Here is a 19,908-nt window from a genome sequence, read left to right on the forward strand (position 1 = left end):
TTGGAGCCTCTAAGATCCCCGCACGATATATGACTAAGAACGAGAGCTGTCGCAGCTAAGCCCAAGGTTTCTTAAGTTCGTTCTCTGTCTCTTGTCTAACCTTCAAGTGCATGAGTCACATGAGAATGAGAGGTGAAGAGATAAATCCTTTTTTTTTTTTGCATATGCTATACTATTTTCATATTGAGAAAAGGCAATTCTCTCCATTCTTACACCTCCATAAATTCCTTTATTTGCTTACACATATTACATTTCATGACACATACATACAGTAGAGGTCATTTCATACATTAAATGATAAATTCCTAAAGTTTGAATGACAGTTGATGGGTTAAGCAGAAAGTATACAGTGCATTATTTGATATCTCACAAAGGCTCCCTGAAGGCAAAGCAAGGGGCCATTTTCATCACTGAAGCCAAACTGGCTGTGGAGCCATCTATATAAAACCTGTGCATGGGTTGATTTGGTTGATGTTTTTGTCCAGTTTTAGCTCCAGTGATCTGAACAGCTCCTCGCTTCACCTCAAGCAGCAACAGACAAGGAGTTTCCAGGTAGTCCCAAAGCCATTCTGAGAGGATTAAGTGTCTTTGATTGATGCCCCCATTGATTAGAGGAGAAGACATTGTGTAACAGGAAGTTGCCTTTGCCCCAGGGAGGGACGTTGCTAAAAGTGTTGCAGAAAGTGGGGTGGGGTGGGGGCTGTAGATTTACATGCCTGACCAGATCAAGTTCAATTCAGGTTTAACATGGAGAGGGTGTTGTGGGGGGGGGGTTCCACACACTGAGCTGACATCAAACAACAGTTTCAGCGTGATTCACTGTTGCATCGGTGGAGAGAGAAACAGCATAGGACTTTGGGCTGAACAGTCAGACAATCAATGACGCTATAAGCTGCATGTTTACAAACATAGGTTGTCTGCACATTCATATGATAAGGCTTTGGCAGCCTTCTTTACCTCCTCTGTAAGAAGGATATTTAAGGTCTAAAGCTGTGTGGATCTCAAACTCTGGCTGGCAATCAAATCAAATCCTATCAAATCTTCTTACAGGAGAGGTAGATCTACTGTACCCTGTTTGACTGCAACTCTTGCCTCTTAAGAAGAAGCAAAGGTTTGCTTTTACATCCCTCAAATCAATTTTAAGCTTCAGTTATTATTAGGTTTACACAATTTACATTTTACAATCACTATGTCATAAACTATATACATGTGAAATCTTGCACCTTTCAAAGAAATCTTTTTGTGACTCGATATGGAATCGCAAGTTTTCTCTAAACATCGGAGTAAATATTATGTATATTATCATGTCAGTTGGGTGTTTTTTTTCAGGTAGCTGGACAGAACTAAAACAGCTCATAGGTGTCAATAAGCTGACAATAAAGTTGCACAAATTCAAAACGTCGTCTCGATGCCTGGACGTGGTTTTAGCGTGCATTTACTTGCAGATTCAGAACGCCACCTCTCAAAGCTCGTCCCTAACTCTCCATCCATGAAGATGGTTCAAGTACAAAACTCTCAGACAAAGAAATCAAAAAAAAATATATGTATATAGATAGATTGCATATTAAAATTAATATACCCTCGTAACTCATCGGCGCCTTTGAGGTAAGAAAACATCAGCCCTTGTCGATGAAGTGTAACCCTTTGCTGTAGTATGAGCATTACAGCATTAACAGAACCTTTTAGATTGCAGTTCCCCTCTTTTTTGTGTTCATAAAATTCATTTCACATCTTATTAAATGTTACCTATGCTACTTAAACTGCAAAAATATAATTCAAACCCCTTCCACTAATCCCTGTAAGTATAAAGTTCTATGGTGATTGTCACTACTTGCCCTCCCACCCTCTGTGCATGGCCTGCCACTGCCAGAACAGCAGCAGCTAAGTGCTTTGTGCAACCTATAGCACCAATATACTGTGTGGTGACCGACTGCCAGTAGGAACCCTGTGTGAAAACTATCGTTTTGGCATGTTTACACCGCACACACAGTACATATGGTACCCTATTTGAGTGATTTGTGCTAAAATGTGTACTAAAGCTTGACTTTTGAACATTTTATTACAGCTTATGAGCTTCTCAAGCCATGGTTTCAAACCACCATGTCTGTCAGGAATGTTTCAACTCTTGCTATACTAAAGTGAAATATATGTTGTCCATCTGTTCGAAGCAGAAGAAGGAAGAAATTTCGAATACATCACATCTTCAAAGTCCAACGGCTTCTCTTGCAGTCAGAGTCCCAACATTACTTCTTGGTGATGTTTCCGACTCTCCTTGGAGAATGGTCAAACCTGTCTAATCCAGACTAGACTGTAAAACCAGACCTGACTACAACTAGGCTAGAGTGAACCAGGCCAGGCCAGACCAGACCAAAAAAACAAACAAAACAAAAAAAAGTTGGACTGGACTGCACCATAGTGGACAGCACCTAACCAGGAAGAACTACATTGATGTAGATGATTCGTCAGACCAGAATTATAGGCTAACGTAGCCTTGAATAGTCCTAACCAGAATGCATCAGTCCAGATCCAAGCGATGGGGGGATTTAGCAGATGGCGCAGGTCTTTGACTTCCCTCCATCGCCACCGCCGGCTAGATAAACACACAGAAATAAAAAAGATAATATAGGATCACTCTAAACACTGAACACTTGATCTTGCATCAGTTCATCAACTGGACCAGTGAGCACAGATTTTTTTTCTTTACCTTTCTTGGCCTCCTCTTCTTCAATTTTCTTCTTCTCATCCTCGATGGCCTTCATCTTTGCATTGTATACCTCAGCCAGCTCGTTCCAGTGTGCCCTGTTGTTGTTCAGGCCGTCAAACATGGGCTGGATTTCTTTGTGGAACCTGGCGAACTCCTGACGAATGGAGGAGAAACACGCTGGATGTAAGTATATATTATTCACATTGTTGGATACATAGAGGGAGAAGACCTTAACAAATCCATGGGGATGCCGTGTTGTTATGCATGTAGGCTATGTGTGTGTTCTTGTCCAAATACCATCCTGACAAACTGACAAACAGCTAGCTGACATTCCTCCTGGGGCCAGCTGAGTTCAACAGGTTCATCCCTGTTCATCTTGTTATTCAACCTACAATGGTTAAAGCTACAACAACATCTTTAAAGCATCATTAAAGCTTATAATCTGACTATATGAGAAATTATTTAACTCGAGGATCGTTTTGTAGTCTGTAGGAATGTTATTTTTTTCCTATATCAAGTGTGCATGCTGTTTTATGTCCCAGTATACACAGTGTTAGCTATTCAGCTCTATTACCACAGAGTTGAATCTACACTTCCCTGACACAGTCTCATCAAAAATTAAACCTATATAGCAGGCTTTACAGATCAGTATTCATTGCACAATCAGAGGTGAGGTTCAAAATAAATATTACTACCTTGAAAACAGAAGTCACACATTAAACTGAGGCCTTGGAGTGAGGTTAATGAGTCAGTTTAGTTGCTTTTTAGAGTTTTTACTCCTTGAAAGTATCAAAATTGATTAAATCGAACTGAATAAATACAACTTTTGGGCAGAATTCGTTTTTTAACTGTGCTTTTCTTCCCTTTGCTGAAAATTAAAACCCAATCGAGGCTGGATTAAATCACTACACCCCTTGTCAAGACCGTGGATGTGCTTAAATTCCAGCAATTACTGATGAATTGTTGCAACACAGGGCAGACTCCCTATTTTCAAAGCCGATGTCTATTTTCTTTCTCGCCTCAAAATCCATCTTAACCATCACTTCCTCTTCTTTGTTTGTAATGATCATACTCATCTCTATTTCTGGGAGAAACGGTGGAACTGTGCAGTGTGAAAACTATCATTACCTTGTATACAAATGAGCACACAAAGTCAATGAAACCGCACTGCATCTTGGGCAGCTGTTCGGCACAGTTCCTGTCCATCATGGGCTGAGAAGGACAGAGAGGAGATTTTCAGGTGGAAAAAAAGGGCAGCGAGGGGGAACAGTTGTTGTATAATCCAGAGAAACCTATAAAAAAGTTATATGAAAGGAAGAGAAGGGGTACAGCTCTTACAATTGGCTGTTGGTCCAAAACAGTTCTCTCCAAATCTCCCTGCTCCCAGAATTCAGCAGCGACCATCAGAGCCACCTGGGGACAGGACAGACAGAGGAACAAAGAATGACAAATGGAAATAAAGGACAAATAGAGGGGGTAGAGGGATTCAAATACGAGGCAAAAAAACAAAAACACACTTCACGTTCAGGATATATATATATATATATATATATATATATATAGTAATAACCTGGCTGGATGAAATAAATGTGATGTGTAAAACTAAACCAGTTGGTTTCAGCAGAACAAACATTTACATACATCAAAATTCCATTATTTGTATTATTTGCTCCTGTGCTTTCTGTGATTTTTTCCTATATATATTTTTAAATCAGTCCATGTGAGGCCTGGTCACCCACCTTGCTCTGCACCTCCCAGGGTTTGGTGATAGCTGACAAGTCGCAGCCTGTCATCATCATGGCCCTGGAGGTGCGAGACACACAGACAGTCAGGGAGGAGAAGATGACACCCTGCCAGTGATGCTGATGATTTGCAAGGGTCTGCTGTTTCAGAAATCTTCTCACCAAATATATTTTCAAGTAAACTGGACAGAACTTTCCTCAACAGCTGCGCTATTTTCAGCTCGAATCAGATACATACATGACAATTTCCTTCCTGATTGGGTTGTTGGCGACGTAGGCAGTGGCCTCTTTTTCATCTGTCATTGGCTCTGTGGCGTTCACAATGTTTTGGAACATGGTTCTCTTCCTGCGTGAGGACAAACAGATGAGATAACGGACAGCCTATCAAAACAAATGAACTAAACAAATACACAAATTCAGCCCATCAAAAGGAGGGCAAAGGTGAGACAGACAAACGTCGGCTAAACTTTTGAGCAAAATGAGTAATAATCAACCAGTCTTCATGTCTGGTAGTAACTGCGGCTGTAGAACGATAGCTGTCATAGTCCTGTAAGTGTGTCAGAAAACCTACTTGAAATAAAGGGCCAGATCAGTGGCGATGATGCAGACATCAAACAAGTGCTGCACGTTCTCGAACTGACGCTTCTGGAGGTTGCAAAAGATGTTCAGGCTCTGCAAGAGACAGTGAAGAGCGATCAAAATGTGGGCCTGTTTTCCCCAAGTCAAGTCTTTTATTGAAATATTTGACCAATGATGTGCCAGACCTCCTCTGCCATGAGTGTCTTGCTGTACTCCAAGTGATGCCTCTCCATGATGGAAGAGCCGTGGAGTTTGGCCAGAGGAGACGCGCTCCTACCGAGATAGATGGGAAAAATAAATTGACACACAGGTCACACACACGCCTGCACTTTTGAACAACACACGGAATGAACTGATTCGACTTGCTTCGTCTGGTAGAGGTTGTTGGTTCCTCTGTGGTCGATATCATGGCAGAAAGCAGCAGCCACCATGGCGAAGGCATCTAGATCAGAGTAGTACTTCCTCAGCTTCCCTGTCTGTAGGAGAAAAGAAAAGAGACAAATCATGGATTATTATGTGCAGGTATTTGTGTGTGAGTGTTGTATAGATTGTGGCCACCTATAAAAGTATCCTTTCTGTCCGTGATAACAATTTTATTTTGTTTCTAGACCTTTTAAACCCAGAAGGAGCCAAAACATTGGGCATTATCAATATTCATTTAAAGCACAATGTTCTGCGGTGCAGTAATGTGATTATAATTACTTAATGTGGGCAGTATTTCACCTGTATTGGTGCAATTCTCCATTAGCTTTATGAAGAAATAAAACATGTTATGGGCCTATGCAAGTGGTTTACTTTCTTGTAAGACACAGTAGTCTGTTTAACTGTCAGCAGATGCACTGTGTTATATACTGTGCCATAAGCTGTGGTGTAAAAGTTATTAGGATCACTTGCTCTCTGTGAAATAGACTGAGCAGTCTGCAGTTGTACACTAGACTATAACAACTTAGAAGATACTCCTGCTCGTTAGCAAGCTAGCCAGGGATTTATGGCAGATGCAGCAGATGTTGCGCAGGCGTCACCTGGAGCAGGCAGAACATGGTGTGGCCTACGTTGAAGCCATGCCTCCAGTTGTGGTATGTGATGTCACGGTAACCCTTCCTCACTGTGTACATCCACCTGGTCAGTGTCTGAGAGAGGGAGACAGGGAGATGGTGGGTATTACTCAGAGAACAAGGTCAGGGAAAAGACAGAGTGATGTCCATGAAAAATGTTATTTCAGAGGGCTTTTAGATAAACTGTGACCCAGTGTGATCTATTCATGTTTTTAAAAAGTACACTTTTTAGTCCTTGTGCCCGAGGAAACCCCCTTCACAGTTATACCACCAGGTATCGCTCAGATTTGTAGCTACAGTATGATATGTTTCGAGAGGCTAATTAAGGATCACATCTACTCCTTTTCACCCAGCAAAACAGACCCACGGCAGTTTACATGTCATCCCAAAAGATTCACAGATGATACTGAAGATTCTGCTTTTCTCTATTTTAAAATACTCACACTTCATAAAAGAAGTGAATGACTTCCAAATGATTTTTTACATGGATTATACTGTATATTTGTTTTTAAAGTTCACTGCAAGGTTGTTTAATGGCAATAACAGTTCCACTTTTAAAAATGTATTTGTAGAAATACTGACAAAAACACAGATTTTGGAGGAAAAAATAATGAGACCAGCTTCCACGATTATATCCCAGCTGGATAATGGCATCTGCTTAAGTCAGATCATCAAAGGCAGCATTAAGAGCTTTCTGATAGGTGCAGACTCATCAATATACAGGAGGCATCCGGCTCACCTCCGCGGGAACTTTAAACTTTTCAACGACTCCGAGCTCAAAGAACATGCGAATGCCGGCTTTGATGAGGTCGAACTCTGAAACGGGGAAGTCGCTGAAGGAAAACAGGTACAGATTCTCTCCACTGACGTTGTCAGCTGGTGGGCAGTTCCCTTTCTGCGCACAGAAACCACACAGAATGCAGCCATGACTATAGATGTCTACATGATTACACTGTCTATGTCTATTAACTGACAGGTTAAGATAGTTAACAGTAAGAAAAATATTATTTTACATTAGATACTATATTTTAAAGTGGAAGTTGAACTAATTTTGGAATGGAGTTCTTTATAATCCATTCCCAACATCCTAAATATTGTTGATAGTTGATAAATGTGCATGTGCCTATGCATGTATCATTTTGTCCTGAAGGATCAAACAAAACATACCAAAAGTTTGTACATCTCTTTCTGGTCGCAGTCTTCAGGCTCTGCATCAAACTTCTCTTTGGTGTTCTGGTTAGAAAAGAGAGCACAATCATGTGAAATGACATTCACGCTCTACCCATGAACACGCTGTCATCATCTACAATACTTCACAACTTTAATTCCTGCACTGGCGACAAAGAGCAGAAAATCCGAAAATATCCGATGTCATATTTTCAGACACTTCAGACAAGTGCTCCAAGCAGTAACCTTGTAAACTGTTGTGTCATCGTCTCAAATGTAAGCTGCCAAGTGGATAAATGATCCATCAAAGCTTCTATTAGTCCTCTAATAGCTGCTACTGGAGGACTGCTACTCAAAAAGCTATTCATGCTGCATTAACCTTTTGACTAGTTTTAATTCCAGCTTGAGCAGCCTCTTGAGCAAATGCTAAGAGATCAAAAGGTAAGCCTCTGGAGGGAAAAATACGAAGGGAAGTCAGGTTGATAACTGACCAGAATAGACTGCATCTCGTCTTTGGTGCATTTGGTTTGATACATGAGCATCTCCTGGGCGATGTCTTTCCTGTACTCCATGCGGTTCAGCTTGTCGTAGGTGTCGCAGTTCAGCACTGACCAGCCCAGGAACTGTGTCAGGGCCTGGAATGCAAAATATATATAAGATACTTTTCTTCACTTGACACACTAGCGGTACTACAATAAACTCCATACCTCAGAGCATTATGAAGTTACTGCTGTTTTAGGAGCATTTCTTGATTAACATGCAAATTTATGCTGCAACACACTCCAAAAAAAGGAACAAATCTTTCCTCCCTCTGTAGGGGAAACCTGAGGTGTAGAGTGGTAACAAGAGTGCGTCTACACACAGTAGACACACTCAACATGAGACAACAATGACTGACAGAGAGAGAGAGAGAGCGCATTGTGCTGACCTCAGTGATCTGTTCATCATGTTCGTCAAATGGTTTGCCATCTTTCCTGTTGAAGAAAGTGGCGATGCCAACAATTTCTTCCTTCTTGTTGACAATGGGCAGTGACAATACGTTCTTGATGACAAAACCCGTCTCATCCACAGCCTCTTTCTGAAAGGCATTGAAATAAAATCTTTTAAATCAGGGCTCAATTCTTCCTGAGCATCGTGCAGGGTTAGACTGAATATGTATTACATAATCAGCAGAAGTATCACAAAACAGATGTGTTCATATGTGGAACCAGCTATACAGTGCCTACCAGGGTGGCTATGCATAATTCCATGTTTCCTGTTATACTGCACTGAAACAAATGGACGGTAAAAGCATCCTCACCTGGAAAGTGAAGAAGTCGTCTGCAGCCACGTTCATCATATTGCAAATCTGCAGTCACAAGAAAAACATTTTTGTTATTATTTGTTAATCATAACTGCTATTTCTAATAAATCTTTGTGATCATTTTTATATGAATAATATTTGTCTGCCTTTGCTTGTTTTAGCTTACGTTTTTAAATTACCCAATGAAGTTTTATTATTGTGTTCACTGCAGTACGTGACCCATAACTGAACCAAGTCACAGATATACTCCACCAGGTATTATCCTACATAACTTAAATGATCTTTTGGACAAAAGTATGTGAGTATAGAGTGACGTGCTCTTTTGCCTATTGCATGCTAAGCTTCATTACACCATATCGAATGTGTCTACTCTGTGTTTCACTTCATTTTTATGTTATTGCTTTAGTGATATGATATGTCTCTCTACCTGTGACATAAGTCAGTTCCCCTTTATTGTCATTCTTGTCTAATTCTAGTGTTTCTGGTAATTGAATTGTCCTGCAGCAGCCGGAGAAACTCACAAAGCCATTCTCTGCGACATAGGTGGGTAGTCCGCTGACTAAAGCCCAGTGATCTGCAGGTGGACCACTGAAAGAGAGAGACAGCTGCAGTGAGAAGCCATGTTGAACAGTGCTGACACGTATGCAGATGTTTCTTCTGCAGATGTTCCACCTTTGATTAAAATTTACTCAGTTATTGCTTCACATTAATCCCCAAATAATACTCATCACAAACCTTCAGAACTGTCTGTGGTACAAATAGTAGACAGATGCAGAATTAATGCAAGATGGTGGACAAACATGCATTTCAAAATATATAAGCAGATGCATCCACTTCTTAGCTTGAGTGAGACAGGACTGAGGTAAATCAGGATTTTTTATTTTGAAAAAAGAACATTTCTTAAACTCAAGCCACTGAAACAATCTATTTGGTTTTTCGTGCTGTTATTTTGAAATATACTGAATGAGTTTGAGTGCATCTGTAGGGTGTATGCTTACGGTATGACTTTGATTTCTTCTTTGCCCTCCAGGAGGTAGTCGATGATCTTGTAAAAGTTGACTTCCTGTATGAAAAGGAGAAGCCTGTTAAAAATTACTGATCATCTTCAAACCACATTGAGCAGTGAGTGGGATTTAAAAATACCACATGTGACAAAAACTGATGTAATGAGGGGGTTAAATGAGTTTATTACCCTGCCGTCTGGCGTTTTTGGTCCTTTATAGGGTTCCACGTCTCCCAGTTTCACCGGCCATTCATCATAGAATTCCTGCAGGAAAAAAAAAACACAGAGACAATAATAGTTTAAAGTTAGTTATGCCTGCAGCCATGAACACTATCTATTCATTTCTGTCTATAAATTGAATCTATTCTTCAAGACCAACCTTTTCTTTGGTCATGTCCAACAGGCCCACTGAGTATCGTTCGCATTGTAGATAGGTCCTCACAGTGTAAAGCGCTTTGTGGAACTGTCTCTCAATGTCTGTCAACTCCTCAAACACTTTACTGGCTGACCAGAGCAGCACCTACGAGCAAAGAAACAGGAGTGGATGGAGGTAAATCTGTGTTTATAGCATGAGTGTTGCTCTGTGCATTAGATTCCCACTGGATAACATCACGGTATGACATACCCACACTCTCACCCCCGACTCAAAGGACAGTTTTAGAGCTTTTATTTATCAAACAGCAACAGTTCAGTTTACCTGACTCCTCCTGGACTCCACATTGAACATGTAGGATGTGTAATGCTGCAGGGCGATGACTTGAGCAAAGTTCATGTACTTGTGGAAGAGCTAAGGACAAAATCAGATTAGAGGTTTCATCACTACACAACAGCAGATTTAAGACTGTGGCACATGTCAGCTCTTTAAAAGCAGTGCAGATTCACCCAGGAAAAGATGTGACTTGTCAAATAAAGTGAACTCGACAGGAATGACATGGTGGGTGTATTACAGAGTATGTATCCCCAGAATATTGCTCATATATGATGAAACTTAGATTTGACAGATCAGTAAATATTGACTTTCACTAAACTTTTTCTTGTGAGTTAAACGTCATAAGGCGTTTTAAGTCGGTGTTTGGGTAATCTCTACACAGGTCCCACATATTTTGCACATGCACGTACATAGGTATACAATACATTCAATAAGTCTCTGCAGGCTGATTAAATTACCAAACCCTGTGGTGAAGTAAACAATCACTGTCTCTCTATCTTTACACCTGACACAAAGAACACACAGCTATCAGACATTATAATACATCTTATAAGTTAAAACCTTTGCCCTGTGCATCACACCTATAAATCCTCTCCTTAAATCTCTTTACTCTCTCTGTCTCTCTCTTCAGTTCCAATGAGTCACTGCTATAACTAAGAATCAACCTCAACAGTCTGTTAAAAACATAATTTCCATGTGACCCAGTTCATTCTTCGTACAATTCTGTGTCTGAGTGTGTTTACGGCTTCTGAATAACAAGAGAGAGTAGTGAACGTTCTCTGTTATAGGCTACAGAGATAACATATTTCCAGTTAAATCATTATGCCTTTTTTTCAAGTGGAATGCTCAAAAGCAGCAGCATCCAGTCAGTCAGGTCTGACTGACTCCCACTGACATAATGGGAGTGTTTTGCACCCTGCCGGTGAGATGTAATTACAGCAATAATCTTTTTTTAGTTGCAAATTTCAAATGGCAGAGCACAGGCTTTTTAAAGCAGCAGACAAGTAACTATGGATGTGAAAAGAGAGTTCATGCAAAACAGGGTTTATCACAGCTGCTACCTCTTAATCCAAAGTGGACGCAATGAATACAGTTAAGGTACTGCTATCTAATACTTTAATATGTCAAAGTCCAAAACACAACCCTGTTTGAGTTCACTCAGTGAGTCATTATTGATAAGAGTGGGTATGCATGCTTAAGTGTGTTTTCTTACAGCCTCATCCTCTGCAGAGAATGAATCAGCTCCTATTTTGTTAAGCACCATGATGACCCCAAGGCATTCTTTCTCAGCCATCAGAGGGAAGGTGAGCATGCATTTGGTCTTGTATCCAGTCTGTTTGTCCACAAAGTCACAGAACTTTTTATTCTGGATTGAGAGACAAGGGAAAAAAAATCATATTAGGTGTGGTTAAATCCAAAGGTGAATACAAAACAACATCTCTTACACAATTACACTGTTCATTTCATTCTGTGCAGTTCAATGCTGTTTTCATGCTTGTCTGCCTTTATTGTCTGTCAGACTGAAGGACTGAAAAACCCATATTCATGATGTATCTAACATTGACTCTTTTTTTTCCATCTACAGGGCACCATGCTGTTTGATCTTACTTTTGAAAAATGTAAACTACAATTTGTTCAGTAATAAATATTCTATTATTATCTACACTGCAGCAAAAGACAGTCAATATATCATATCATATTGAGCTGACTGTTATTACAATCCAACTGATACAATCTAATAAGGGAGGCAGGTTTTGTAGCCTTCATAACACTTGTTTCACAATAAAACTGACATTTGAAATAGAAAATAAGTAATAAAAAACAGACTCAATTTGCAAAATTCAAAATAAAACCCTTTCCCTCATATGTTTTCTCACCGATTTTAGTTTTTTCAAAGCAACAACAGTAAGACATCTGTATGTATATAGCATATACGTTAATATGGGCAAAGCAACAATTAAATAAATAATTGTATGTCACCTCTGTATGGTCCACAGTGAATAGAAACAATAGAAACAAGTGTGGTGGTAATTTATTGATGTGATACTAAGCACGTTTAGAGAAACTAAAGTATGGGCTAATATGGTAAGGACACTTGTTTGTGTCACCTTCAGCTAACAAATTCAAGTTGACAGAACAATGAATTAAATTACTTTAATCTTTTTAAAGGGTCCGACCAGGCTGTAGAACTCTGTTTCAGTAATAACTTTACACAAACAGGACACACGTCAATATCAGTTTTTGACAGCATCTGAGTCACGCACACACAACTTTCTTCGAGAGCGCGCGCACGGTTACTTCACCACATCTCACCTGTGAAACATCAGGAACGTTTTGAGGCTTTTTGCTCTGCGCGGTGTGGCCGACGATACCCATATCGAGAGGGAACACAATTTCACCCTGAGGATGGACCACGTTTGCCTCGTATTTGGATGTTGGAGTCACGTCAAAGAGGCAAGTGGCGAGCTCAGGTATTCCGTTTCTGGACCGGGTCAGGTAAAAACCGACCCTGTCGGCCTGTAGGATTAGGGCGACTCTCTGCATCACCTTGTGAATTGACTTCTCCATTTCCCCCTGTTTCTGCAGCTCCTGGACCAGCTCGAAAATGATGGCGGCCTCTTGCACAGAGTTAACATCCTTGAAAGACGCGGTGTCTTTAACATCGACAGGTGCAGAAAAGGCGGCGGACAGGGCCTCAGCTCGCAGCTTCTTATCGAAGTATTCTTTGGCGAACTGCGGGTTGTTCTCCAGGTACTTCTCCACGCTATCCTTGTCTGCCATTTTGAACTTTTGAAGCTTTGTATTGCCGTCCTGTCTTTTCACAAAAGCATCACCCGCGGGGAAACGTCAAAACGGAGAGGACAGGGAAGCTGAGCTGAGCTGAGCGGCCTACAGGGTGAGAGGGATCAGTAGCATCCGTCTGTGAGGATTCGCATTCTCCTCCACGGTCCCCGAGGGAGTCACGAATACGTCCCGTGTCCACGGACAGACAGAATAGAGCAGAGTACGGCTTAGAGGCTGAAAGGATCAAAGTGGCCGCTAATTAATGTGACGTCATGACATTAAAACCCCTGCTCTAAGCGTCCTTAACCCGCAAATCCTAACGCTGATCATTTTATATCGGGCTCTCCTCCCCATCCGAGGGAGAGGACACGGGCGAGAGCGAGACTGCTGTCAGGTCAAACGCCAGGTTGGACGCATCAGGACCTGATTTGATCGGGACGGTGGTGAAATGATCAGAACTGAGGAAAAAAAACAAGGGACAGAAATGAAGTGATTCATGGGAGAAAATGGGAAAACAAAACTTAGGAGACACCTCATGGGTTTTTGCTGGTTTTCACCAAGTCACCTCCATGAAACTAGTCTAGACACACCATGACAGTTTGCTAAGTTAATTACAAAAGTCCAACCGCTGGCTGCTATGTAGCTCTGTAGCTATGTGCAAGCTTAACCACCTTGCTAAAAAAAAAGCACCCCAATAGTCAGTGAATATAGTTGCTCCAAGCCATACACTGGACTCACACCAGCAGCCTGCTGTTCCAATCCAATAATGTGTCATCCCTGTTTACAATTTGAGCTATCATGAGAAATGATAGCAGCCTTACTTGACTCAAATAACCTCCCAGTGAGCCAAACCTGCATTAAGCATTACCACTGTTCTATCCTTCTTGTTGTTGCCACAGTGGAGGAAGTACCTAAATAACAGTGTTTGGGCTCAGAGCCATAATGGCAGCCTATCTAAGGCTTCAAATGTGTGAGCAGCCTACCTGTGTGTGCTCTAATGAAATCACCATCATCATGGAGGTATCAGTCTCTAGAACCTGGAACTGGGCCAATTAGTGGGACTTGGACAGTCTGAGAACAAGGCCCTAAACGAAGATGGCTGGCTATTATTAAACTGAGCACGCTGTCTGATTAACTGCTGGCAGGCTGGCAAGACAAGGGGTTCCCCACTATTTTTTGCTGTGGGGATTAAGGCGAGCTTATCAAGGGAGAACTACAAAAGGTGTGTGTGTGTGTGTGTGGGTGTGTGGATGTGAGGCATTGTGAAAATAAATTAGAGCTGCTGATTTCTCAGTGGGAGAAACTGGTTGGGGAGATGCAGGAGGACAAACAGCAGAAAAGCAAGGCAGTTAAAATGTAACAATAAAAATATTTCTGTCAGCTAAAACCTGTATCTTGTTTGTATTTTATTTTAATTTTTGTTTTGAGTGCATATTACATGGAGACTAACTTTTGCTGAGCAGTAGCCACTGACAGTAATATCAGTTACACAACAATATCTATGAAATTTGCTAACAAAAACATGAGCCACCTCAGGCTACTGGTCATACCAGACCACATAAGGCTGAGCATTAAAACCTTTGAGGGAATTGAATGGAGCAAGGATATGTTTTATTGCTTATGAATTTAAGTTTTAATTTTGTGTAACTGGATAGTTTGACTTTAAGATATAACCAATGAGATGATGGGTGAATTTCTTCCAAACGTATCCTTATATACAGTCTGTCTGTTATTTAGTAGTAATATAAAACTAAACATAAGCCAGTAAGAAGGCTCCAGATGGTGTGATTTACTTGGTGCAGGCTCACTTGCACACTTTAAGTAGCTGCCAATTTATAAGCTCTACCTGTGCAATCTGTTTCAATCCAATACAATCTGTGAGCAAAAAATACCATATTTGTGAAGCTTGTCAACAGTGTTGATTCTGCTCCGTAGGTCATAGGTACTGTAGGTCATAGGTAGTGGTGGTGGTGTTGGGTTGGACTGTGTTATATTTTTGTGGGTGGACAAAAACTCTGCTAAAAAATTCCCCCTTTGTGTTGTGCTACTGACTTGCTCAAAACTGCAAAGCGTAGATGGGAGCAGCGTATTTAGCCATGGGGCCTTTTGCCCAATCCCCAATTTTATAAGGGATCATTTGGGATTTTGAGTTACTTAAGTTTCACACCCCATCAAAACAAGACTTTAAGCATGACATTACCATTTACCACTGCACTGCCCCAAAATGTTAAATGCATACACAAACACAGCAGTATGTAATTTCTTGGCCAATCTTCATTATTATGAAATGTTGCACTGCCTCTGGCCAAATTCCAGCCGCTCTTATTTCTGCTCAAAGTGAGTGATTGCAGTGTTTGCTGCCCGGCCAGGGCTTTGGTTATGCAAGCTGCAGATGTTTGGCTATGCTCTGCTCTTTTTATTCAACCAAGCCCCTCGAAGGACTGGTTACATGATCTCGGTGCAAAACAACAGCACTTTACAGGCGTGTGTTAGATGTACATTTTAACTGTGTAAACATGGAACAACAAAATAAAATAAGTCACAGACTGTTTGACCCTGGTTTTGGGAAAACAGCATGATTTTTAATTAGGAAATAAAGAGGTTCTTGAATACATGAAATTATGCTAATATGGGAGCCATTTACTTTATCTTAGTGTACACTGGAGTCAGTAAATAACTTTTTCCAGGGCTATGAACATTTTCGCAAAAAAACACAAATGATCCCTGAGTGACCCTTTTATAACACAGCAATGCTTTGAAAGCAAAGATGCCAGGACAGATTTCACTGATGTGTATATGTCCCAGATTTACAATAAATAGGAATGTTCATGGCAGATAAACTTGTTTTTGCGATCCATGTGGTTGATAATGTAACAAGCAACATTACCCCCCCCCCCCCCCCCATCTCCCTCTTTGAGTTCTCTGGGATTCCTCTTTTGTAAGCCAGAGAAATACACATAAATGCACTGGTGCACAAACATTTCCCGTTAACTCACATATTATCCCATCATCACTGACTGGTGCTTAGTGTTTTTAGAAAAGATGTGATCACCTCTCTTTCACACTGATTGTTTTCTGTACAAAGTCCACCACTGGTGTCCACCATTTTACTAAACAGAGTGTAGGAACTTATAAAAGAGTTCCTTGAAAGCATATTCAAGTCAAAAGCTGATGTAGTAACACACATACACACATACTGTAACACTGCTTTGGTAAATAAGAAAGAGGAAAAGGCTGTGATGTGCGTTTAGCGACACATTTTCCACACAAAAATGGGGGGTTCAGTCCATGCACACAAAAAGATTTATGATGCCACAGTGTTGGTTTGTGCCTGGTTATGTGTGCACATGCTCTAAGAAAACAGCAACCATGCTTTAACTTCTTCAGTCGGCCCCAGTGATAAAGGGTACAGAGTGTATGCCTGTGTGTGTTTGTGTGACAAATGTGTGTCTGTATCCGCACATGCACTGTATAGCTTATTCCAGATGGTCCTCTTGGCTTTGTGAGTGGTTGCTTTCATAAGACCAAGAAAAACCTCAGGAGGAAAGCACATTTTTTGGGGTGGGGGGATATGGAGGGGTGGTCTGCCAAATGTGCAGAACACACAAATCAATAGAACTGGGACTGGCAGTTATGTAAATGTTTGTCCAATGGACGGCAAGCTAGCTGTGGGAAGAGCAGGGGAGGTTCAGGTCTCCAGAAGTCATTATGCAATACTAGTCAACTGTATAAAAGGCCATAACCAGACAGAAACCAGAGGATCTCTGTGAGCTGCACACTTTTGCTAATGAGGTATGCACTGACAATGGACTTTTAAAAAAAGAATATTTAAAGTGGTAAATTGGTGGCTTTGCTAAAGATATTTAGGCTTAGAAAGAATTGAAAACTTTTGCCTTAATTGATAACTTTTTTGACTAATAGAAAATATTTTATGGAACTTTACTCCACTTTACTTGACTTGAGGCCTTGAGAAGAAATGAACTGGTGGCTGGTATATGTCTCCTCTTTTTCTGAAACTGTCTCTCACAACAACTTTCCTTCTTTCTTTTTTCCTTCCTCTGAGGTAGAATGCTGCGGTGCATTGTGGCCCTCTGTCTCCTGGCTATGTCCTGGGCACAGGACTGCCAGGTAGCCAACATCCAGGTCATGCAGAACTTTGACAGGAACAGGGTGAGTTGGTCAGAGACAGACAGGAATATCACAAATGTTTGAAGAATTTTGTCTAAGATTTGTTTCTTATCTGTATCCCTGCTTTCACTTGGAATATTTAATGCTTTAACTGTTTATGAAAAATACTGACGTCTGAAGTGGACTTACATGTGGACTCCTCTCTTATAGTACTCAGGGACGTGGTATGCCGTAGGAAAGAAGGACCCAGAGGGTTTGTTCTTAATTGACAACATCGTGGCCGAGTTTATTATTGAAGAAGATGGCAAACTGACTGCCAAAGCTAAGGGCAGAGTCATCATCCTCAAGTGAGTTCTGCTCTTCACTGTCACGGCCAAAATCAGTACACTTCCTCTCCTCTTTGCCTCTGTCGTTTTGTCTCCCTCCTTTCGTAACCTCCTCCTCTCACTTTGACCTCTAGCAACTGGGAAATGTGTGCCGACATGTTGGCCACCTTTGAGGAGACTCCTGACCCTGCCAAGTTTAGGATGAAGTACTGGGGAGCTGCATCTTACCTGCAGACTGGAAGTAAGTTGGGGAACATTTACACCTGAACAGGACCTAGTTTGAAAAATTCTGACTTGAAGTTATTAATTTCTGGGTTTGACAATTAATTAAAGGCAACTAATGTATGATCAGGGACCTTATTAGCATAACCTTTTGTCATAGGCAGTTGGCATTCTCTGATACAGTATTACAGAAGGGGTTGTTGACCCTTAGATTTAATGTAATCACTACCATCAGCACTTGGTTATCTGTGACTCTGACCCTGGTAAGGATAGCTGTGATTAATTGTACTGTCATAAAATTCTCAGCTCCTTTTAATGTTAAAGGGAAATCCACCTACATTTTAACTGAGACAGTAGCATTTATCTTGTGAACAAAAAAATGTAATCTAGCATACTTCATTCATTTCATTCATTCATTTTCTTTCATCTAACTCAGTGACTATTAGTAGCCCTTCCAAGTTTAAAAAGAGGTTCACGAAAATCTAAACTCTCCCCCTCACACCATCCTCGCTCTTAGATGATGACCATTGGGTTATTGACACCGACTATGACAACTACGCCATCCACTACTCGTGCAGACTGGTGGATGCTGACGGCACTTGCTTAGACAGCTACTCCTTCATATTCTCCCGTCACCCGACTGGGCTGAGGCCACAGGACCAGCCTATCGTCACCCAGAAAAAGATGGAGCTCTGCCTGCTGGGAAAATACAGACGTGTTGCACACAACGGTGAGTTGAATGCAACTTGTTCATGTAATGATTTATTGATCCATGCCTGTTGTGAGTCTGTCTGTCTCATTCAATAAGATTAAAGACCAACTGAATGATTGACTAAGTTGTGCATGTCCTCGTGGTGACTGTCTGATGGCTGATAAGATGGACATCACTCAATCAAAGAAAGCTAAATTCTCTGTCTTCTTTCTACTGCAGGCTTCTGCCAGAACAGCGAATCTTTGGACACACAGTGATATTTTTTGAAGTAGCCATCTCTAAGACTTTGTGCCCCTCTGCTGGTCTTGGACTGAGTCCCACCAGAGTTTCTCCTCTAAGTCTCTATGTATGTCAACAGAGAAAGTAGCCCATTCTTCTTCTAGAAACTGTCATATTTACATGACTACGCTGTAAATGAAAAGGAAAGATGACTGTTGAAATTTCTCCATAAGTAAAACATGTTAACATGTTAGTCTCATCCTCAACATCTGTCATATCTGTGTTTTTATTTGTATAGGAACTTAAATATAATTTGAAACAACATTCCCTGTGGAAACCACTGGAACTTGCTGTCTGGCTCCAGTGAGAAAACTGAACATATCAGATCACTTTTCAAACCTTTCAAGCCAATGTGACAAATAATCAGTTGTGAAACTCACTTTTAAGTGAAGCCGAACTCTCAGCATTACTGTAGCTCTCGACTATAACCACTGTGTTTACTACAAAAACAGGTTCACAAGTCACTGGCTTTACTTTTTACACTGAAGGATGCACAGTAAGCATCTTGTAGCACAAAATTACATTACCTTAATAAATACAAAACTTAATAACTCATTTGCTATATAGGCAGAGTAGTTTGGTTGTTGTATGATGTATACTTCTTGATCCAGTTTTTGAAATAAAACATTCATACCATGTCAGCTTGTTCAATTTTTGATTGCCCTGAAATATTCATCTGTATTCCTGGATTGCAAATAACAAATTCATGTTGTTTCCTTTGGATTCAGTCAGTCAAAATATATCAAAAGCAAAGTAATGCAGAATTTCATTTTTTAAAATTATTATTCTATCATTTATAATTGTGCAAATAAACTACATCAAACAAAAACAAGGCTCCAAGCAACAGCCTCCTATACTGTAACTGAGCACCTAACATAACATAACTTTAGTGGCAAGTTGTAATGAGTTATATATTAACTATACATTTTATAAGTCATGTTATGATGTCTAAATAAAATGAAATACATACGTATATATGTGTTATGGGTGGGTTTAAAACTGTCCCACTGGAACAGCCCTTGCACACCACAAACAGCTTTGTTTAAACCCCCCCCCCCCCCCCCCCCCCCCCACACACACACACACACACACATTTTTCCTACGATTTTGACAGCTGTTGCTAAACTTTTCGACCTTGACTTTATTGGGGAGCTCTTTTCCATTAGTTATAAAATGCTACATTGGACCGAGTTTT

The 19,908-nt window shown here is 40.7% G+C and overlaps 2 protein-coding genes across 2 annotated transcripts; one reads left to right on the plus strand and one right to left on the minus strand.

Moving 5' to 3' along the window:
- Positions 1-220: 220 nt before the first annotated feature.
- Positions 221-14,491, minus strand: pde6c (phosphodiesterase 6C, cGMP-specific, cone, alpha prime). Its single transcript, XM_051066180.1, has 22 exons — positions 12,576-14,491; positions 11,476-11,628; positions 10,251-10,340; positions 9,933-10,073; positions 9,743-9,817; positions 9,549-9,613; positions 9,072-9,138; positions 8,548-8,595; positions 8,176-8,325; positions 7,739-7,882; positions 7,248-7,313; positions 6,820-6,975; positions 6,048-6,155; positions 5,341-5,501; positions 5,211-5,298; positions 5,018-5,118; positions 4,685-4,792; positions 4,444-4,507; positions 4,043-4,117; positions 3,833-3,916; positions 2,705-2,858; positions 221-2,590 (listed from the first exon to the last, which is right to left on the minus strand). Exons 1-22 carry the CDS (start codon positions 13,041-13,043, stop codon positions 2,544-2,546), a joined length of 2,613 nt encoding a protein of 870 aa, XP_050922137.1. The 5' UTR covers positions 13,044-14,491; the 3' UTR covers positions 221-2,543.
- A 2,195-nt stretch (positions 14,492-16,686) lies between these two features.
- Positions 16,687-19,351, plus strand: rbp4 (retinol binding protein 4, plasma). Its single transcript, XM_018698748.2, has 6 exons — positions 16,687-16,838; positions 17,114-17,216; positions 17,385-17,521; positions 17,635-17,741; positions 18,240-18,452; positions 18,654-19,351. Exons 1-6 carry the CDS (start codon positions 16,834-16,836, stop codon positions 18,689-18,691), a joined length of 603 nt encoding a protein of 200 aa, XP_018554264.1. The 5' UTR covers positions 16,687-16,833; the 3' UTR covers positions 18,692-19,351.
- Positions 19,352-19,908: the final 557 nt, after the last annotated feature.

The sequence above is a fragment of the Lates calcarifer genome, linkage group LG23 (genome assembly GCF_001640805.2).
Source record: "Lates calcarifer isolate ASB-BC8 linkage group LG23, TLL_Latcal_v3, whole genome shotgun sequence".
NCBI lineage: Eukaryota > Metazoa > Chordata > Actinopteri > Centropomidae > Lates > Lates calcarifer.